Genomic DNA, 23,576 nt, shown 5'->3' with positions numbered 1-23,576 from the left:
AAAGGCTTCTTATAAACGCCTCTGAGTCATCGGCTCATCTCGAATTTGCCAAGGTAGTTTTTTTCAGTGTCTGGAAAACATGACGTAAGAGAAAATGATTCAGGAGAGCAAAGAGCAGAAAAAACAAGCGATAAAGAGTGGCAGCTGGGGAAGGGAGTGTTTGCCTCTCCTTGGGAGCTCCAGGATCCATGGGCACCACACAGGCTCATCCCTGCTTCTGTCAACTTCTTGTTCCCAGGCTGTTACTTAGAAAAGGAAGAAGAATGTTTCCTATTTGTTCATGTGAATTCACTTAAGAAACATATCCTCAGTGATCAGGCCTCAGAGCTAATTTGTCTACATGCAGCTTAGAGTTAAGCTTGGGAATTTATTTTATTTGAAATTTAAAGGATGAGGCTCTCTTTGTCTTAAGGAGCTGAGAAACACAGCTCAGCTGCGTCTAAGATGGTTTGTACTCACTCTCTTCCTCCCTTCTTGCTTCGGCAAGGATGGAAAGGCTGGGAGGATTCAGTTTCTCATGCAAAGAGCTACTCACGGAATTCCTGCCCTTTGCATATGCTGGACAAGACCAACGTTTCCCAGGGCGCTACTTGCAGTTGTGTTCATAACTGGTGGGGGAGGGTTGGGGAGGACAGGGGTGCAGGTAATAGCTAACATCAATTGATGGTCACTAGAAGCATTTTGCATGTATAATAACAGTAACAGCCAACACATAAAACAGTGCCTACTATGTGCCAGGCATAGTTTAAATTATTTGTATACCTCAACCAATTTTATTCTTTCATACTCTTCTGAAGTAGTAATTACCATTACCTACATTTTACAGAAAGGTTAGATGTGGGCTCAGAAAGGTTAAATCACTTGCTTCAGGTTATATTCAGCTAGTGTCAGAGCCTGGATTCAAACTATGATCATGTAGCTCTGTGCTCTTAACTGGTACCTTCAACCATCTTCCTAGGAGGGGGTTTTAGTATTAATATTCTTATAAAAAGGAGACTGAGGCAGGGAGAGAGGAAGGCATCCTTAATTCCAGTGTAAGCAGGAGACTCCAGAGCCTGGGTCTTCTTTGCTACCCTCCTCCAGGGACATGTGGAGACATCTGCACATCCAGCACTTCATGCAGGAAGTACCCTGAGGACCACATGGGATGACATAATTCATCTGGAGTAACTAGTGGCATGGTTCAGGGTGCATAGCTGTGCTTGAGGTGCTCTCTAAACCCCAGCAGTCCTGATATTGCTTCTGGGGCCTGGAGGGGAGTAAGGGAGGCCGGTGTTTGGGGGACAGAAGAAGGCAGCCCTGTGATCAACAAAATCATGTTTCTGACACCAGGAGCAGAATTCATGTGTGCTTTTACTGCTTCCTGAGCTCTTCCTCATTTTACCCCAGGGCCGATGGTCATGGTGTCCTGGGACCCTCTGGGGACTTGGAGCATCGATACCACAACCATAGTCCTTCCTGTTAAATAAGAGAACTAGCAAGGGAAGACATCATTTAAAGTGTAATTTATGTATTTGTATCTTCCCTTGTTCCCCAAAGCATTTATGACAGGATACAGAAATGCTTCACATACGGGAAGAGTGCATCAGTTAGGTGTGTGTGTGACAGTGTGGCTGCAATCCCAGCTCTCCTTCTCTCTTTCCCAGGAACCATGGACAAGTGCCAGCATCTTTCTGGCACCAGATTTTTCTGCCTCTAATATGGGAATGATGTCTTCCCAGTAGAATTAGGGTAGACATTAATACCAGTTCACGTAAAGTTCCTAGCACTAGCCTGGACCACAGAGGTGCTCAGTGGATAATTATTATTATTACAAGGCATAGAATGATTTAACAGAAATAAATCAAGGAGTGGGGTCATAAAATAGAGCCAAGAATGAGGTTCATACAAAAATACCTACCATGAAGTCATACGCACTTTGTCAGGGCCAGTGTGATGAGAGAAACCTGATTATTAAATCACTCACAACGTTCCCGGGCTCAGGAGAGGCAACCGCTCAGAAAGAGCTCTTTAGAGGCCTTCTGAGAAGGGCACTGTGCAACATTATAAACTGTTCTCAACAACTTCTTCAGAATAAACCCAGTGATAAGTACCACCGGCTTCCCTTTAATAGAGGCTAATGGCAACAAGCCACAGCATCAGGCAATAGAAACCATTCCCGAGAGCCAGCATCATGGAGTCCAGGCACAGTGCTCGCAGGGTCTGTGACTTAACCAGGGGCAACAACAGCAAATGCTTGCTGAGCGTCAGGAGGGCCAGTGACAGCTCTGAGCCCTCTGCATGGATCTCCTTGCTGAAGTCTTACAGCACCTGTATGAGATTGTAATATGGTCATTCCCATTTACAGATGAGTAAACTGAGGCCTAGAAAAGCTAAGAAAGCTTCCCAAGGTTACTGAGCTCATGATCTCTAGGCAGCCTTCAAACCCAGGCAGGCAGGCAAGCAGGCAGGCTGGCTCTGGAGCCCTCTGCCTTTGCCCTCTGTGGAAAACTGGTTAGGAGCGAATATCCCTGTGACAGTCCTTCATAAAGGCTGTCCTTGACAGCTGAGTCTTTGACAAATCTTGGGCAGCAGTGAGTTTAAGGAAATGTGTGAATCCTGATGAGTTCCTGAGGGGCCACCATTCTGGAAGGCTAGTTACTGTGGAGCCCTGTGCTTTACCTGTGGGCTCAAATGGGATAGGACTGACACACTCCCGCTCAGGATCCCAGTATGGGCTCTCACTTGAACTGAAGGTGATCCATGACCTAGGTTCAGAAAAGGCGGTGGGCAAATAGGGAAGCAAGGCCAAAGTGCACCTAGAAAGTAAGCCCCAGTCCACTCCAGTGCACAGATAAATGGATGATTGAGAATCCACAGTTCATGTATCAGGGCTGCCATAATTTTAATTGGAAACAGTCTTTAAGGCACTTAAGTTTCTGTTCTGGCTATTTTTTAAAAAATAATGAACAGGGCCAGCCGCAGTGGTTCACACCTGTAATCCCAACACTTTGGGAGGCCGAGGTGGGCAGATCACTTGAGGCCAGGAGTTCAAGACCAGCCTGGTCAGCATGGCAAAACCATGTCTCTACTAAAAATACAAAAATTAGCTGCGTGTGGCAGGGGGTGCCTATAGTCCCAGCTACTCGGGAGGCTGAGGCAGGAGAATCGCTTGAACCCGGGAGGCGGAGGTTGCAGTGAGCTAAGATTGCACCACCACACTCCAGCCTGGGTGACAGAGCAAGACTCTGTCTCAAAATACATATATATATAAAATACATATTATATATATGACATAATATATATATTATATAATATATAAATATAAATAATATATATTATATATAAATATAAATATAATATAATATTATATATATAATATATAAATAAATATATATTAATAAATATAAATATAATATAATATATATAATATTATATATAAAATAATATAATATATATTATATTAAAATAATATAATATATATTAAATATATTAATTATTATTATATATATATTATATATAATATATTATAATAATATAATATATTATATATATGATACCCATAGGATACTTAATGCCATCACTTTTATTGTGATTTTGCCTAATACATTGGACCCTCAAACTATCAGACAAAAAACACTTGCAAAGTCTTCACCCCATAACCACCATTCCAGCAGAATTTTCCAGAAAGGCAGATACAGTATTGTGCTATTTCTGCATGGTAGACATTGCATACTTATAATTCTGACACAGCAGGACTTTAAGCCATCCAGTCTTCTGGGCTCCTCTTCCTGTGTACCCATATTAACGAGCAGAGTCCCACTCCTCTTCTGTGAGAGCCGAGTCCTCCTCAATATGTCCTGAGACTGTTTCTGAGAACTCAGTCTCCTGGTCCAGGATCGTCAGCATCCTGGCAGTGACTGCCCTTTCCCTGCCACGTCACCCTGCTGTACAGGGCCCCAGTTTCTCTATCGTTTCTGCCTTAGGCTGCATTTGGCTGAATGCCAAGGAATTGGAGCACAGCATCATGGGGCAATCGCAGAAGGCCTAATGTCCTGCCCTTTAGCCAAACCACTCACCATGTCCCCTTAAGGCCTTACCTTGCCATTACCTTCTTGGGCTTTGCTCTTCTCCAGGGGCAGCTGTCTACTCAACTAACGGCTTCCTGCAATCCCCAAATTCGGGTTACTTCCCACCAGAGCACAATACAGCTTGTTCTTCATTTTTCTTTGTTACTTCCTAGGCTATACCCAGAGCTTGCATTTCTCACCTACAAGTCCCATCAAGGCTCATGGTATTATTTATTCCCTATAAGAGAATGTATGTCCTATTATGTGAAAGTGGCCATAGTCATGGCTTTAAATAGCATTCTCCCACTGCTACAATATGTGTATTGAAGCTTATAGAATAGTTGATAGTCAAGAATTAAGTCTAAAAAAGTAAGGACCAAATAACAATATAACAAAAATGACCCCAAACAAGAGATGCCCAAACAGTATGATCAAGCAAAGAATGGTGGTACCAAAAATAAGGGGAAGGAAGAGGAGGTGGCTGATGGCAGGGATGGCCCCATGGGGCTGTCACGAGAGAGGTGAAGGTGGATTGAGTATGAGGGATGGAGGATGTGATGAGCCGGGAGAGAGTAGGAGGGTATCACAGGGAGGAGAAACCACTTGAGCAAAGGCAGGGAGGTGGCCTGACACGTGACCCACTGGCTTGGAGGAGTGAGTAGGAGTAATCCAGGCTGGTGGGGAAGAGCAGGATCTTCACCAGGCCAGAAGGAGAAGCAGAAACCAGATGATGGAGACCCTGCCAATTGTCTTCCAGTAGCAGTTCTGAAGTGAACAAGTTGATTGCGGTTCTCTGAGTGTAAGACAGTCAACAATGTAAACTGCTAGGATGCAGCTCTCTAATTAAGACTATTTTCTTACAACATGTGTTTGTTTATTACAGAGAACTGTGATCACTTGAGGGTGTCGTGTCAACCTCGTCTCATGCACCAGCTGAATTCAGTGACACTAACATCCTGGATCCTGCAGATGAGAGTATTATGACTGCACTACCAGGGAGGCTGCCCGGGGCTGGACACTGCTCTGCTCCGGAGGTGCTTGGTTTGCAGTGTGGGCGGAGTCAACCTGAGAGAAAGCCACAGAAACGCCTTGAGCTGGAGCCCCAGGCTAGTGTTGCTATGCCAGTGGTTCTTTTTTTTTTTTTTGAGATGGAGTTTCACTCTTGTTGCCCAGGCTGGAGTGCAATGGCGTGATCTCAGCTCACCACGACCTCTGCCTCCTGGGTTCAAGCGATTCTCCTGCCTCAGCCTCCCGAGTAGCTGGGATTACAGGCATGTGCCACCACGCCTGGCTAATTTTGTATTTTTAGTAGAGACGAGGTTTTACCATGTTGGCCAGGCTGGTCTCAAACTCCTGACCTCAGGTGATCCTCCCGCCTCCACCTCCTAAAGTACTGAGATTACAGGTGTGAGCTACTGTGCCCGGCCAACACCAGTAGTTCTCAAACTTCAGCATGTGTCTGAGTCACCTGGAGGGCTATGAAAACACAGAGTGCGGCCGGGCGCGGTGGCTCAAGCCTGTAATCCCAGCACTTTGGGAGGCCGAGATGGGCGGATCACGAGGTCAGGAGATCGAGACCATCCTGGCTAACATGGTGAAACCCCGTCTCTACTAAAAATACAAAAAACTAGCCGGGCGAGATGGCGGGCGCCTGTAGTCCCAGCTGCTCCGGAGGCTGAGGCGGAGCTTGCAGTGAGCTGAGATCTGGCCACTGCACTCCAGCCCCGTCTCAAAAAAAAAAAAAAAAAAAAAAAAAAAAAAAGAAAACACAGAGTGCTGGGCCCCATCCCCAGAGTTTGTGCCTTCAGTAGGTCTGTGGTGGGGCCTAAGGATTTGCGTTTGTAACAAGTCCCCAAGTAATGTGGGTGCTGCTGGTTGGGAGATCACACTTTCAGAATCACAGATTCACCCTACAGTCCCATTGTTAGCTTATAAAACTCTTCTTCTCTAGTTCTTCTTTCTGTAAAGGTGTGTCCTGAGGAACCTCAGATCTGAGGGAAGAGTGAACGGAAGTCAAATGTGGAAACCACTTAAATGTCCATCAACTGATGAATGAATAAACAAATTGTGTTATATCCATACAATGGAATATTATTCACCCATAAAAAGGAATGAAGTTTTAATACACCTACAACTAGATGAACATTGAAAACATTATGCTATCCATTCTCCTTCAGGTTGGAAAAAGAAAATATCCTCACCTAAAGAAGCCATCAACAAAAGGCCACATATTGTATGATTATATCATATGACCAGAATACGTAAATTCATAGAGACAGAAAGCAGATTAGTGGTTGCCAGGAACTGAAGGAAGGGGAAGAATGGGGAGTGACTACTCATTGGGGTTTTCCCATTGTGATTAAAAAAAAGTTCTGGAACCAGTTAGTGGTGATAGTTGCACAACATTGTGAATGTACTTAGTACCACTGAATTGTACACTTTAAAATGGTCAGTTTTGGCTGGGCACGGTGGCTCACGCCTGTAATCCCAGCACTTTGGGAGGCTGAGGCAGGTGAATCACCTGAGGTCAGGAGTCCAAGGCCAGCCTGACCAACATGGTGAAACCCCGTCCCTACTAAAAATACAAAAATTAGCTGGGCATGGTGGCACATGCCTGCAGTCCCAGCTACTCAGGAGCCGAGGCAGGCAGGAGAATCACTTGAATCTGGAAGGCGGAGATTGCAGTGAGCTGAGATTGTGCCACTCTACTCCAGCCTGGGCGACAGAGTGAGACTCTGTCTCAAAAAAAAAAAAAAGAGAGAAGTTAGTTTTATGTAATGCCTATTTTATCACAATCAAACAATTTTTAGAAGAGTGAATGGAGTGTTGTTTTAACTCCCATTATGGGACCAATTGAAAGGTTTATAGGATAGAGGTTGGAAATGCAAAGGGCCTAAACCAGTGGTTTTCAGCCCTGATTGAGCCATCCTATCCTTGGAGAGTTTTATATCCTATCCTTGACCAATTAAATCAAAATCTCTGCAGGTAAGGCCCAGGCATCAAAAAAATTTTCAATACATCCCCGGATGAGTCTAACATACCATCAGGATTTCAAACAGTGGCCTGAAACTTCAAGGGCCAAATGAGTTAATGACCTTGGTGCAAACTGACTTGACCCATATCATAAACAATGTGTCTTCATCTTCTCCCATACTTGCTTGGGAGGGGATGTAGAGTAGAATGAGGAGGCTTTCAGAATCAGATCTGCCCAGGATTTGAAAACTGGCTCCATTACCAACTAGCTGTGTGTCCTTGGGCAAACCACATAACCCTTCTGGGTATGTTTTCTCCTAAGTGAAGAACACCATTTCAGAGGGTTTTTGGAAGGCACATATGAGGCAGCCAATTTCCCAGCTTTACCAGTGTCAGTCCCTGTTTAGTCATCATTCCATTCTTTCCATCTCATTCGAGACCGGAAAGGAGAAATAGTCTTATTTGCATGAAAGTCCTAGTACAGCTGTATCTCGTACTGTAAGTTCAGTTTCTCCCTTCGCCTGAGGGTAAGTTGAAGAATAACTTCATAAGCCAGGGAGAGATACGTTTGGATCAGGCGTTAGTGATAACAGGTGAGCCCAATAATAATCCTTTTGCACTCATGTTCAGATGTTTTTTATGCACCAAGCTTTATAATGTTGTAGATATACTCTAAGACAAAAACAGATAAAACTCACCTACAATTTTGAATCATTCATAAAATAATTTGGATTTTTCTATGTTTCTGGTGAGTCCTTATTCTTCGGTAATATAAGGAATATATTTTTATTCAACTACAATTAAGGCATAGATATAATTTTATACTCTGCATTTTCTTTTCACTCACTATCTTCAGCATTTGTCATGTTTCTGTAGTTCATTATTGACATTTTAATGGCTACAGAGTATTTCATTTCATTCATTGAATAGCCTTACTATAATTTATTTTGATATTCCTCTATTAAGCCTTTTGACTGCTTCTAAGTTTTCAATATTAGAAATTGTACATAATAAAAATGTTTCTGCATATAACTTTTAATTTCCTTTGACTTCTTTTCTTTTCTTTTTTTTTTTTTTTTTGAGACAGAGTCTTGCCCTATTGCCCAGGCTGGAGTGCAGTGCCACGATCTTGTCTCACTGCGACCTCTGCCTCCCGGGTTCAAATGATTCTCTTGCCTCAGCCTCCTGAGTAGCTGGGATTACAGGCACCTGCCACCACGCCCAGCTAATTTTTGTATTTTTAGTAAAGATGGGTTTCACCGTGTTGGTCAGGCTGGTCTCAAATTCCTGACCTCGTGATCCTCCCACCTCAGCCTCCCAAAGTACTGGGATTACAGACATGAGCCCCTGCACCTGGCCTTGACTTATTTTCTTAAAATAAATTTCCTTTAAGTTACTGGATCAAGGGGTGTGAACATTTTAAGGTTCTTGAATGTAGTATCAAATTGCTTTGGTAAAGGATTGTACCAATTTACCCTGCTACCAGCAGGATGTGGGTGTACATTTTCAACAACTTGACAGCACCGAATTTCATCATTTAAAAAAGGTTTACGAATTGTACATAATTTAATTTAATATAAACTAATAAATTACTATGTCCAACTTTTGAGCATGCATAAAATTTTTTTCCCATTTCTTTTTTGGTGGCATCCCTACTATTTTGTAAACTGCTTGAGGGCAGTGAATAATTCAGGGAATCCCTCCTCCCAGTAATTCTTCAGTTTTGATAATAGCAGTGGGTTTTGGGTTGTTTTGTTTTCAAGATAAACTAAATTACCCTTTATTTCACTGATGTTGGCAGCCCCAGAGGACTCTGTTTGCAGGAAAAAAATGTATGAAGATTTCCATAGGTGGGAAGTAGACCTCTCCCACACAACGAGAAGAGCAGCTAAATCATTGCTGTTTTCTCCCAGTCTCTCCCTGCACTCCCATCTCATTTCCTGTCTGCTCCTGAAGAGCCAGCTCAGTATGAACTAAGGAAAAGCTATTTGTAGTGTGCACGGGAGGAAAAAGAACCCAAATAGGCTCTTCCTAAGCTATTGAGCTTAGCTTTCACTCTTTCCAGCAGGAAAAGGTTCGTGCATGCCCAGATGATACTACTTGTACTTTGGTACCCATTGATTGGGACAGTTTGTGCCAATGAAAAGCTGCTGTGAATTCAGTAATGCTTTTTAAATATGTATTTTAATTTCAATGTCTATATAAATTTCAAAAACAGCAATAAAAAATATGCTTGAGACCAATTTATCCGGCTACACCTATTTGGTGCATATTTGCATTCTTAGATTCCTTAAATGTCCTCTGCACAAAGGTTAGGAAATTGTGCCCTGACAATAAACCAGTATCTTATTAGAACTAAGAGGTTAACCAGTTAAGAGGACTGGAGAAGTCACTGTTAACTCATACTTTGTTAGTATTTAATACAGTAACCTGCCTCTGCTAGAAGTAAGGACTCCTCAACTTTTAAAGATAGCTAATTTTAGAAGTCTGCTTCCTACCTGTTCACCTTTTTCTCATTGGTGACAGCAGCAAACAATTAATGGCATTTCTTAAATGTCTTGCTGTCTGAAATAAGATCTTTTTCCAATTAAAAAGTAACAAAGGCTGCCCCTCTCCTCTGCTTCCTTCTTTGGCTGTAACATCTTGATATCGCTCTCTCTGTCTCCTGTTTTATCTAAGACTGAGCTTGTGTGAAAACAAAATAAGTCATATGCTTCTATTGGGGGGGATTATTTGTGACTTTGGTTTTAAAGAAAATTTATGCTGGTGGTTTGCAGAAAGTTGACATATATCCAAGTGTTCCCTTGTCAGAGGGCAGCAGGGTCCCCATGGGTTCATATCATTGCCTGGACAAGGAGTCTTTGTACCCTGGTCATGCCTGGGTTGTTGCAGGGATGGGGTAACTCACTTATTCACACTCTTTCTCCTTTCCTGTTTCCTTCAAAGACACCCTGGTCCTAGTTGACTTTACCTTATTGTTCAAAATTCAGCGCAACATATGTCAAGTTGTACATTCTTAAACTCAAGGAAACAGAAAGGTTATAACCTGGTGGTTTCCAAGCCTGGTTTTTCATCAGTCTCTTGGTGAACTTTTAGAAAATCCATATTCTTTTTGCCCCCACAGCCATTCTGATTCATTAGGACTGCGTGTGGCCATGGAACTGGCATTTGGAAAAGCTCTCCTTATGTTTCTAATGATCAATCCAGTTTCAGAACACCAAGCTAACCAGACTCCCAGGGTAAGACCTCCTTGAATATCATCTCTGGCAGGTGGTTGTACAACCTCCACTGTAAAACCTCCAGCCATGGGGCACTCACCACTTTTTATGAGTGGCCTGAGTTGAGACATTCTTCCTTGTGATGAGTGGAAAGGCATTTCCACCACAAGAATTTCTACCTGTTGATTTCAATTATGCCTGTTGGAGCAATACCAAAAAAAGAGTTATTCTCCTTCCCCATAATAACCTTTCAAATACTTCAACCTCTCAAGCAGTTATTGTTTCCTTCTCAGGATCTCTCTTCCCTTTTCCAGACCCTTAGTCCGGGTCCTTCTCTGATTATGGTTGGAGTGAGAGTGTTGATTATGTGCCAGGTGCTTTAGACATGTCTTTTAGATAAACTCTTAAGGGAAATTTATGGTGCCACTATCTTCCCATTGTTTGGGATGAGAAGACCAAGGGCCGAAGAAATGATATGACCTGCCCCAGCTCCCACAGCTAAGTAGCTAAATAGAAATTTGAACACTCCATCTGACTCCAAATTCTACATCCTCAACTAACATGTTATACTTCAGATTTTTTCTTTCTTTGTTTTTAAATGCAAAATAATAAATGCTAAATATGCATTAAGTCAAGGTATATAAAAGTTAAACCCTCCCTTTTAAAATTCTACTCTAGAGGCTGCCACTGCCAAATTTGTGAAGGCCCTCTGAAGCCCACCACCACAAGCTGGAGGTTATAGTCACAGCAGTGGGGAGTCTTCGCCTCCTTTGTTCTGGACACCATCTGCAGTGACTGCTGCCTCCAACTGCACTGTGGGCTTGGAGCAGTGAGTAGGTTTCTTTTGACCTTGAAGCACCTAGACCCTGAGTTTTTTGTTTGTTTTAAATAAACTTGTTCAGATATCACTCATTTTGTATCCTTGCACATGTGTTTCTTGGTCTTAAAAGGACTTTATCTCCATTATTTTTCTTGTTGGTTGTGACCCATTATTTCAACTTACGTAGATCTTTCAGTTCTTTCAGTTTGATTACCAATTAAATTATCTAGCTCAACGTCATTCTCAGATCTTAATACATGTGATGCCTCTCTTTGTCCAAATACTTGATAAGAGCTTTGTTAAAGGTAGGACCAAGGAGAGTCTTTGAGCACTTGTAGGGGAATTAATCAATTAATACTCCTGGGCTATAGTTATTCAACCAAATATGAACACACCTGATTGTATTATCATTCAGTCTTGTCTATAATGGCCTGAAAAATTTGGTCAAATTCCTTTCTGTTCACAGCATTTTCCTGATTAATCCACTAAACTTATTCAAAAAGGGAAGTATTCAATTTTATTCTTGGCAAACCTATGTGAGTTCCTACATACCATCACCTTTTCTTCTTAGGGTTCAGAAAATATCTCTTTTATGGTCTGTGCAAGAACTTTGCTGTGGATTGATATCAAACTTACATTTTGGCTGAGCTTTGAGTGACTCAGAAAGGGGCTGGGTTCAGGCTGGGATGTATGGAGCCTGGAGTGGTGGCAAGGCAAAGGCCAGCGGGGATAGTGAATAGAGGCCTCAGTGATGAGGTGGGTGGGTTGGTTAAGTGCACAGGTGATTGGGCTGGCTAATTAGGGTAGGGAATTGACTAGCTGTCAGTGAGGTGAACTGAAGAATCCACCCTATGAAGGTGTCAAGGGGCAGGGAAAGAACAAGAATGGAATCAGGGTAGATGTCTCTTCAGAGAGCAGCCAACTGGGCAGAGAAAGGCTGGAGGCTGAAGCTTGATTAATATACACTATGGTAGAAACCATGAAAGCCCAAGGATCCAGGAAGTGAAGCTGATGTAAGTCAAGGGTGAGAAATGGTCTCGGGGAACGGAGGCCTCATCGGGTCTTCTGATGAGACAACTATATTCCCTGTCTCAGCAAATGATGCCAACTACCCAGTTGTCCAAACCAGAAACCTGGTGTCCTCCTGGAGTCCTGCTGCTCCTTCAGTCTCCCCATAGCCACTTGAATTATCAAGCCCTATCATTCCTACCTCTAATATTTATACCTCAAATAGTTCTCAATGCCCATTTCTCTATCACCTTTGCCACTGTCATCTCTCTCCCTGCCACCCCAATTTTTTTATTGTGGTAAAATATAAATAATATATAATTTACCATCTTAAGAATTTTTTGTTGTTGTTTGTTTTTTTTTAGACAGGGTCTCACTCTGTCACCCAGGCTGGAGTGCATGGTGCTATCTCGGCTCATTGCAACCTTTGCCTCCCGGATTTAAGCAATTCTCCTGCCTCAGCTTCCTGAGTAGCTGGGATTACAGGCACGTGCCACAACGCTCAGCTAATTTTTGTATTTTTAGTAGAGATGGGGTTTCACCATGGTGGCCAGGCTGGTCTTGAACTCCTGACCTCAGGTGATCTGCCCGACTCACCTTCCCAAAGAATTTTTAAGTGTACAGTTCAGTGGAATTAAATACATTTACCATTTGTGCAGCTATCACCATCATCTGTCTCTGGAACACTTTCCATTTCATAAAACTGGAACTCTGTGCCCGTTAAACAATTATTGGCCAGTTTCTTCTTCCTCAGCCTCTGGCAACCAACACTCCACTATCTCTATTATTTTGACTAATTCTAAGTACTTCATATAAGTGCATTCATACAGTACTTTTCTTTTTGCGACTGGCTTATTTCACTTAACATGTCACTTAACATATCTTGTAACATGTTACTTAACATTTCACTTAACATGTTCATCCATGTTGTAGCATATGTCAGAATTTCCTTCCTTTTAAAGGCTAAATAATAGTCTATTTTATGTATATATCACATTTTGTTTATCTAATTATTCATTGATGGATGCTTGGGTTACTTCCATTTTTTAGCTATTGTGAATAATGCTGCTATAAATGTGGACATACAAATATCTCTTTGAAAAGTGGGATTAATGGATCATATAGCAATTCTATCTTTAATTTTTTGAGGATCCATAATACTATTTCCACAGTAGCTGCACCATGTGACATTCCCACCAGCAGTGCATAAGTGTTTCAATTCTCCATATCGTCCTAACACTTGTTATTTTCTAATTTTTTGATACTAGCCGTCCTAGTGGGTGTGAAGTGGTATCTCATTGTAGTTTTGATTTACATTTCCCTAATGATAAGTGATGTTGAGCATCTTTTCATGTGATTATTGGTTATTTGCCTATATTTTAGGAGAAATGTCTATTCCAGTCCTTTGCCCATTTTTTAATTGGGTGGTTTTGTTGTTGAGTTCTAGGGCTCTAGATACTCTGCATATGAATCCCTCTTGAGATACAGGATTTGCAAATATTTTCTCACGTTCTGTGAGTTGCCATTTTACTCTTAATAGTGTCTTTCGATGCACAGAATTTTTAAATTTTCATGATGTCTAACATGTCTATTTAAAAATTTTTGTTGCCTATGTCTTTGGTGTCATATCCAAAAAAGTCATTGCCAAATCTGATGTTGTAAAGCTTTGCTGCATGTTTTCTTTGAAGAGTTTTATCATTTTTAGTTCTTGTGTTTAAGTCTTTGATGCATTTTCAGTTAATTTTTGCATATGTTGTTAGTTAAGGATCCAACTTCATTATTTTGCATGTGGATATTCAGATTTTCTAGCACTACTTGTTTAAAAGACTGTCTTTTCCCCTATTGAATGGTCTTGCATTCTTGTCAAAAATAATTTGACTCTTGTCATCTCACTCTTGAATCACAAGTCCTCTAGCCTCCAGACGTGGCTTCCCACTCAGTCTGTGTATTGTGGTTACAGCCCTTATTTTGAAATAGACTTGATCATATCTCTCTCGGGCTTAAAAAGTCTTCCGTGGTTTTCCTGGCACCTTCAGAATAAAATAAAGCCCTTCAGCATGGGATACCTGCCCCTTTCTAGGGATGCCCCCCTGCTTCATCTTGCATGCCTCAGACTCTGGTGGTCCGTCTACTGGTTGATCGTAAAGCTCTTTTGTGCTATTGGACATGTTACTCCTGCTGCCAGAATATCTGCCTCCCACCTAACTCCCATTCCCCTAACTCCCATTCACCTACTTGCTGCTCTACTCAGTATGTCTTCTCTGTCTACCACAACCTGCTCCCCATTATGAGAAACATGCCCTTTGAATGCCCTTGTCTTATTTCTTTCATAGAACATAATTGCTCTGTATTGGAATGATAGATTTATCTGCTTTTCTCCTCTCTAGATTGTGAGATCCATGAGAGCCCAGAAAATATTTTAGGATCCCTAGTGCGTAGCACAGAGCTTGGCATATGGAGGTGAGCAAAAAGATTTATTGAATCCAGTTGTCCATCCACTGAGATGGAATGAATGAGAGAACAGCCCTTTTTTTAAGAGGGATGGCCTTTTCTTAAAAGACCTCTATCTTGAGGCATTATTTTCCTCTATTCAAGGCCCGGTTTATTAGGTCCTGATACTTAATGGTGATAAAAGGGTATTATTATTGGAAGGTTGGGTATGTCAGAGGCACAATAGTAGTTCAGACAGTGAACTGAAGCTTTTTTGCCTGAAATTCACTGGCTTCTTTGATGAGGATAGGAAGCAGCCTGGGACTATTGCTGTGACGTGACATCAATCTTGGTGCCTAAGAGGAAGGGGCTATGAAGGAGGGGTTAGACTTGGGGGATGAAGAGTTCCTGTGGCTCCAGTCCACCAGAATGGATGACCTAGGCAACAGAAGTAAGACTGGGAAGTGTTTTTCATCTACTTGGAGTTTGGGATATATGGATGAATTGAGTGAAATGAGGATTTTGGTGAGTATCTCTACTAGGTTCCTGACAGGGACAGGTTCTCCAGGGATTCAACTGAATCTTATAGGTAGATCTGATCTGGTGAAAGATAAGGTATAAATTGGCCTGTCAACAGGACATTCGTACTGGTAGTTATTACTACCTTGATGGCTTTAAGAAATTTTGGGGGCTGGCAAGAAGTAGAGTAAATGTAGCCGAACAGATGGATGTATTGGGAAAATATAGCTGTAAGGAGCAGTGAGAGCTTAGTGATGGTGGCAGTAGAGCATAAAAGACAAATTGTTTTTAACTTTGGCTTTGTAAAAATTGGGGCATAAACTGGGGCTATATTACTGAAGCAATCCGATTAGGAGGATCCATAAAAATGAAATGCATTTCATATGCACATCTGGGCAGCTATAGCCACTGTAGGTTTCTTGTAGGTCTGATAGAAAATGAGCTCTGTTGGTGAACACCTTAGCCAATATGATGAATAGTAGTGAAAGGCTGTACCTTGGGAGGCTCAGGATTATACCAGTGTACCTATCACTTAGAGTTACTAGGCATATGACAGACTGAATGAAGAGTTGACCTAGGGACACTCCTTGAATATGTCCCCTTTTTTTGATCAGCATATCCTTCTAATCTCCTAGGAGTTCCAGTTTGCAAAATGTAATGGTGGGAATAAACTAAGAAGTAAGGCATGATTACCATATCTGGGTGTTAGGGGTACTTGGCCTCTGTAACCACAGAGGCCAAGCCATGCTATAGTCTGTGCCTTTTCCTGCTGCTTTCTGCTGAGAGATGCAAAGGATGGCAAGGCTGAGTTGTAAATTCTTGCACATTCTTGTCCATTGATCCTACCACCTTGAGCACGGCCAGGTAGCCAGTCCTGTGGTCTAGAACATAAACCCTGTGGCTTTGGACACTCAGGGTGCTGTGTGTGTTGATGCTGAATGAGTAGGCTTGGTGCTTAGTTGAGCTTTCAGAACCCTGGAAATGCTTTGAGTTTGCAGTGACTCATGCACAGTAGAATGGAATGCCTGATTCTGCATCCCTCTAGACAGGGTCAACAGGATCAAAACATGACCTTGATGCCCAAGCCAAGTTCTCTTTTTCCCAAAGGGTTTTAATCTGCCCTATTTAATATGGTAGCCAGTAGCCATATGTGACTATTTATATTAAATTTAAATTAATCAAAATTTAAAAATCAGTTACTTAGTCACACTAGCTACATTTTATATGCTCAGTAGCCACATAAAGCCAGTGGCTGCTGTATTGAACAGTGCTGATTATGGAACATTTCCATCACTGCAAAAGGTTCTCTTGGACAGCACTAATCCAGATCTCTTTGTAGGAGAAGAATTGGCACCTGGGGCCGCCTGATCTTCAAGGAGCAGATTGCAGAGCATGGTGTTGACCCATCTGGATACCATGTTTGAAGTTGACATGGCCCAGAATTTGACTTCCACCAGTTTAAAATACACTTCGACAGTTTTGTATTTAACCTGTAAATCCAGAAGCATGACAGGGCCTTCTGGATGGAGCACTGTGAAATTAGCGTATACTTCAAAACCCTGTTCCCTAAAAGATCATGCGCTACCATGCTCTACATGGTAGACCTATCTCGTAGTGTAGGCTTCAGTAGATACTCTTTGACAAATAATTGGTTCTGTACTGCTGATAAGCCTAATAAGTGAAAGATGGTCTTTCTCTTAAAAAATTGAGATATATGATACCAGTCTCATAAACTCTTAATTCACAAGCTCTGGCATTATGAGAGGCACTTAAAGTATGAATGGCATTAAGCTTATCCTTTAATTTTGCAGTAGGCAAATGACCTCCCAAAGATATTCACTTCCTAATCCCCAGAATTTGGGAATACGTTACCTTACATGACAAAGGGGATTTTACAGATGTGAGTAAGTGAAGGATTTTGAGACGGGGAGACTATCCTGGATAATCCCAGTGGGACCCATGTAATCACACAAGTCCTTAAAAGTGGAGAACTTTTCCCTGCTGTGGTCACAGAAAAAAATGCAACCAATGTAAGAAGGGTCAGAGAGATTCAACATTGTTGGCTTTGAAGGTAGAGGAAGTGACCACAAGCCGAAGAATGCAGACAGGCTCTAGAAGCTGGGAAAGAGAAGGAAACGTCTTCTCTGCAGAGCTACCAAAATGAATATATCCCTGTCTACACCTTGATTTTAACCTGGTGAGGCCTGTATTGGGCTTCTAACCTACAGAACTCTAAGATAATAACTATATGTTGTTGAATCTGCTAAGTTTGTGGGAGTTGTAACAATAGCAATAGGAAATTAATACACCTTTTATACAGTGGAGGATGACTAAATAATTTATTTTGAAAAATACAACTGTCACAAGGATGAAATATTCATGATCACAAATTAGTACATTCTTAACTGTGGATAATTATGTATGAAGCCAAATTGTAATAAAACTGTTATTTGCCAAACATAGAAACCTTGCTTTGTGACTAGGCTGAGTCCAGAAGATTATTCTCTCTGCTTCTACCTGTTATGTGTCTGGGCAAGTGTAAGGCCTTTGCAGGTGAATCTGGTAGAGAACATGCTAAGAATGAGCAGCAGTCATGCACGACTCTATCACTGAAAGCCTTCTAGTCATTTCATAGCTTCACTTCCCTGGTTTTATTTTTTCAGAGAGGACTGAAGGAGATGAATGGATAATAAACTATTGCTAAAAACTTGGTCTTGATGAACTCTTTGATGTGGGGCTATGGGGGAATGGTGATGGGTGGGTACCATGGGATCAATAGCCCTGCACCAGCTCAGAGGTATAATTGTGAGGCTGGTGGAAATGCTCATCAGGGAGAAGGAAATCAGGACCACGGCTTCTGAGGACTGAACATGCTCTCAACTCTCAAATATAGAATCATTATTGGCCTTGGCATTCATGGTGTTAGCCTTGACTCAGATGAGAATGCCTCAACCCTTCCCAAGTTCTCCGAGGCCCCTGAGTAGACTGTCACTAGGACTTGGGGACATGGAGCTCAGTTAATGGCCTCTTATTTTTACTATGCCATAGCACCCACCTGACTTCTGGAAGACATTGCTTCACTTTCATAGACAGAAGATGTAACAGCTGCCACGAAGATCCCTGGAGTTCTACCCAGCGATTCTCACTCCCAGCTGGGTAGCTGACCGGTTTTCCCTGAGAAGACATGGTTTCCTCCAGCAGCAGCGGAAGGAGTCATGGGTTTTTCTGTTTCATGGCTCAAACTGTTGTGACTCAGAATTATACTAGGACAGGGCCCTGACTTATTCTTCTGGGCTGGGCTGAGTGAGGCCTGGCTGAATGCACCTGGTTACACAGGTAGGGGTGGAATCAAACACTGGAGGTACCCATAACGCTGGTTAGGAGGATAACTAGCTAGAATAAGGTTGGCAAGAACTGAGTGAGCAGGGATAGGAATTAAGACTGAGGACTGGGCTGAGGGTAGATCAGGGGTTCTGGAAGCAACACAGCTGGAATGAATGGAGAAGCACACACACACACATAAAAAAAACAGGCTGAGAAGAGCCTACATCAAGCTTGGCCAACCCATGGCCTGCAGGCTCCATGTGGCCCAGGATGGCTTTGAATGTGGCCCGGCACAAATTTGTAAACTTTCTTAAAACACTATGAGATTTTTTGGTGATTTTTTTTAGCTCATAACTATTGTTAGTATTAGTATGGTTTTTTTGTTTGTTTGTTTTTTGTTTTTTTGAGATGGAGTCTCGCTCTGTCACCCAAGCTGGAGTGCAGTGGTGCAATCTTGGCTCACCACGACCTCCACCTCCCAGGTTCAAGTGATTCTTCTGCCCCCGCCCCCAGAGTAACTGGGATTACAGGTGCTCGCCACCATGCCCAGCTAATTTTTGTATTTTTAGTAGAGAGAAGATTTCACCATGTTGGCCAGGCTGGTCTCAAACTCCTGACCTTAAGTGATCTGCCCGCCTTGGCCTCCCAGAGCGCTGGGATTACAGGCATGAGCTGCTAGGCCCGGCAGTGTTAGTATATTGTATGTGTGGCCCAAGATAATTCTTCTTCCAGTGTGGACCAGGGAAGCCAAAAGATTGGACACCCATGGCCGAGATGGACATGAAGCCAGGTAAGTACATGCCAGGTAAGCTGAGGTCCAAATGGGAGGCAGTGGGATATCATGGTCAAGAGCATGGGGTTTTCATTCACTTACATAGATTTGAATTTAAATCCTGTCCTCCCAGTTACTAGCAGTGTGATTTGGGGCAATTTACTTCAACCTGCCGCAGTTAATTCATCTCTAAAATTAGGATAATAATATGTATCCTGCAGGTGATTGTAAGAATTGGAAATAAGGCATACAACATGCCTCACACATTGCTTCTCTTAACTGGATTCACAAATGTACTCTTGGGAGTCCAAAAGTTCTCCACAAAAATTTTATCTTAAGTTCTTAACCTTTTTTATATGTATTTTAAAGAGCAGTTTTAGGTTAATATCATATTTGAGAAGACAATACAGAGAACTCTCTCTACTGGTAGTTTATAATCTATCCCCATTGCTTCATCTGGATTATCATTCCCCACCATTGACATCCTGCACCAAAGTGGTACATTTGTTACAATTGAGGCAGAATTGACACATCATTGTTACCCAAAGTTCATAGTTTACATTAAATTTGCTCTTGATGTTGTAGTTATAATATCCCATGGGTTTTTAACAAATGTAGCATGACATGTATCTATCATTATTGTATCACACAGAATACAGGCATATCGCAGAGATATCATGGCTTGATTCCAGACCACCACAATAAATCAAATATTGCAATAAGGTGAGTCATATGAATTTTTTATTCCCCAGTGCATATAAAAGTTACATTAAAACTATACTATGGTATATTAGGTGCGCAATGGCATTATGTCTAAAAAACAGCATACACACCTTAATGAACAAATACTTTATTGTTTAAAATGCTAATGATCGCCTAAGCCCTCAGCCAGTTGTCATCTTTTTGCTGGTCGATGTTGATGGCTGCTGACTGATCAGGGTGGTTGTTGCTGAAGGTGGTAGGTGGCTGTGGAAATTTCTTAAAATACAACAACAATGAAGTCTACCACATTGATTGACTCTTCTTTCATGAAAGAGTTTTCTAGAGTAGGCAGTGCTATTTAATAGCATCTTACCCACAGTAGAACTTCTTTCAAAATTGGAGTCAAACCTCCCAAACCCTGCCACTGTTTCATCAACTAAGTTTACATAATGTTCTAAATCTTTTGTTGTCATTTCAACAATGTTCACAGTATCTTTACCAGGAGTAGATAACATCTCAAGAAACCGCCTTCTTTGTTCATTCGTAAGGAGCAACTCCTCATCTGTCAATTTTTATCATGAGATGGCAGCAGTTCAGTCCCATCTTCAGGCTCCACTTCTAATTCTAGTTCCCTACCTATTTCTACCACATTTGCAGTTACTTCCTCCACTGAAGTCTTGAATCCCTCAAAATCATCCATAAGGGTTAGAATCAACTTCTTCCAAACTCCTGTTTGTGTTGATATTTTGACCTCCTCCATGAATCATGAATGTTCTTCAATATGTCTAGAAGAATCATCTCCAGAAGGTGTTCAATTTACCTTGCCTAGATCCACCAGAGGAATCACTGTCTATGACAGCTATAGCTTTATGAAATGTATTATATTTCTTAAATAGTAAAACTTGAAAGTTGAAATTATATTTTGATCCATGGGCTGCAGAATGAATGTTGTGTTAGCAAGTATGAAAACATCATTAAACTCCTTATACATCTCTATCAGAGCTCTTACATAACCAGTGCATTGTCAATGAACAGTAATATTTTGAAAGGAATCTTTTTTTTCTGAACAGGTCTCAACAGTGGACTTAAAATATTCAGTAAAACCATGCTGTAAAAAGATGTGCTGCCATCTAGGCTTTGTTATTCCATTTATAGAGCACAAAGCAGATTTAGCCTAATTCTGAAGATCCCTAGGATTTCTTAAATAGTAAATGAACATTGGCGTCAACTTAAAGTCACCAGCTGCCTTCACCCCTAACAAGAGAGTCAGTTTGTCCTTTGAAGTCTGAAGCCAGGTATTGACTTCTCCTTTCTAGCTATAGAAGTTCTAGGTGGCATCTAGAAGACATCTTCTCCCAGTAGAAAGCTGTTTTGTCTATGTTGAAAATCTGTTGTTTAATGTAACTACCTTCATCAATGATCTTAGCTAGATCTTCTGGATCTTGCACTTTTAGGTGCACGAAGATGTCTTTTATGTTAAGGAGATGACTTCTTTCCTTAAACCTCATGAACCCACCTCTGGTGGCTTTAAACTTTTCTTCTGCAGCTTCCTCACCTCTCCCAGTCTTCATCGTACTGAAGAGACATGCTCTGAATTAGGCTTTGGGCTTAAGAGAATGTCGTGGCTTGTTTGATCTTCTATTTAGACCACTAAAACTTTCTTCATGTCAAAAACAAGGCTGTTTCACTTTCTTATGATTTGTGTGGTTACTGGAGTAGCACTTTTAATTTCCTTTAATAACTTTTCTTTTGCATTTACAACTTGGTTAACAGGAGCAAGAGGCCCTGCTTTTGGCCTATTTCAGCTTTGGGCATGCCTTCCTCACTAAGCTTAGTCATTTCCAGCTTTTGATTGAAAGTGAGAGATGTGTAATTCTTCCTTCCACTTGAAAAGCTAGAGGCCTTTATAGGGTGATTAATTGGCCTAATTTCAATATTTTTGTGTCTCAGGGCATGGGGAGGCCTGAGGAGAGGGAAAGAGATGGGAAAATGGCTGGTTTCTGGAGCAGGAAGCACAGATACACATTTATTGATTAGGTTTACCACCTTATATGGGTGCAGTTTGTGTCACCCCCAAACAATTACAATAGTGACATCAAAGACCACTGATCACAGATCACCATAACAGATATAATATTGAAATATTGCAAGAATTACAAAAATGTGAGCCAGAGCCATGAAGTAAGCACTTGCTGTTGGAAAAATCGCACTGATAGATCTTGCTCAACACAAGCTTGCCACAAACCTTCTTTAAAAAAAACAGTGCAGGCCGGGTGCGGTGGCTCAAGCCTGTAATCCCAGCACTTTGGGAGGCCGAGACGGGCGGATCACGAGGTCAGGAGATCGAGACCATCCTGGCTAACACTGTGAAACCCCGTCTCTACTAAAAAATACAAAAAACTAGCCGGGCGAGGTGGCGGGCGCCTGTAGTCCCAGCTACTCGGGAGGCTGAGGCAGGAGAATGGCGGGAACCCGGGAGGTGGAGCTTGCAGTGAGCTGAGATCCGGCCACTGCACTCCAGCCCGGGCGACAGAGTGAGACTCCGTCTCAAAAAAAAAAAAAAAAAAAAAAAAAAAAAAAAAAAACAATGCAATGTCTGCAAAGGGAAATAAAGTGAAGTGCAATAAAACAAGGTGTATCTGTAGTTGTGCTGCTGCAAAAATTATCTGTGCTCTGTCTATTCATCCTTTCCCCCTCCCAATCCCTGGCAACCACTGATCTTTTTACTGTCTCCATAGTTTTGCCTTTTCCAGAATGTCATACAGTTGGGATATAAAGACAGTATGTAGCCTTTCCGACTGGCTTCTTTCACTTAGCAGTATGCATTTAAGCTTCTTTCATGTCTTTTCATGGCTTGGCAACTCATTTCTTTCTAGTACTGAATGATATTTTATTGTCTGGATGTATCGCAGTTTTTAAAATTCATTTACCAACTCTTAACTTTTAATCCAGTGATTTTCAAACTGGGGCCTTTGGAGATCTGGGCTGAATGTGTATTCTTGAGGACTCAAGAGTTTTAGAATTTGAGAGATAACTAGCCAAGCATATAGTATGTGCTCAATAAGTATAATAATTAGTGACAGAATTGCAACTATTGTAAAAGAAGCTAAAAGTGTTGTGAAGCAGGGCTGGGTGGGGCCTGTGTTCACAAGCTTTCTCCCAGAGAGGAGAGGCATGTCAACGGGATTTGTAGTCAATGCAGTTTATTTGCAGCTAGAGAGGGTTTGAACTTCCTGACAGCTGCCTGGGGCTGCCCAGGCTTCAAGGGCCACATTCCTGAGGCAGATGCTGGACACTACTGTGGCCTGACAGTTTCTGACAGCCCCATTTTTAAAACTTGGAACATTTTCTTATCTTGAGTTTTCTGGCACTGTTCGCTTGCTCAGTGATTTCCAGAGATTACGGTGTGATTCCTCAATTACCTCTGAAAGGTCTTCCTGTTCCCTGGGCTGTAGTTCATGGGGCCTGGAGACCTGAGCTCATTTGGGCTGCTCGGGGCTGCCTAAATTTCTGTCCATCCATCTTTAGCTTCTGTTCTCTCTTAACCATCTGTGTTCTGCTCCACTAATATTGAAGATTTTGCTTCCAGATGGCAAGGCTAGAGTAAAATTGCAGCTGGGCAGTGCCGTCATCTGTTCCACCATCTACCCCAGGCCATCGCCTTCCTTTGTTCATCTTCTTACCTGAAACACAATTTTACAAAGTCCATGTTTTGCCATCTGAGCATTGCACAGGCCTGAGGTCAGAGCTGTGACCATGAC

At 41.9% G+C, this 23,576-nt stretch overlaps 1 protein-coding gene across 1 annotated transcript in view; it reads right to left on the bottom strand.

Moving 5' to 3' along the window:
• Window positions 1–3,782, bottom strand: part of LOC115898329 (putative adenosylhomocysteinase 3) — a 22,198-nt gene extending 18,416 nt beyond the window's left edge. Inside the window, exon 1 of the mRNA XM_030932993.1 lies at window positions 3,716–3,782. Coding sequence (XP_030788853.1) covers window positions 3,716–3,782 — 67 coding nt within the window. The remainder of the gene's footprint in view (window positions 1–3,715) is intronic.
• Between the last annotated feature and the right edge of the window lie 19,794 nt (window positions 3,783–23,576).

Source organism: Rhinopithecus roxellana, chromosome 6, assembly GCF_007565055.1.
Source record: "Rhinopithecus roxellana isolate Shanxi Qingling chromosome 6, ASM756505v1, whole genome shotgun sequence".
Lineage (NCBI taxonomy): Eukaryota > Metazoa > Chordata > Mammalia > Primates > Cercopithecidae > Rhinopithecus > Rhinopithecus roxellana.
Note: the sequence above shows the minus strand (reverse complement) of the source record. Positions and strands in the feature narration are given on the sequence as shown.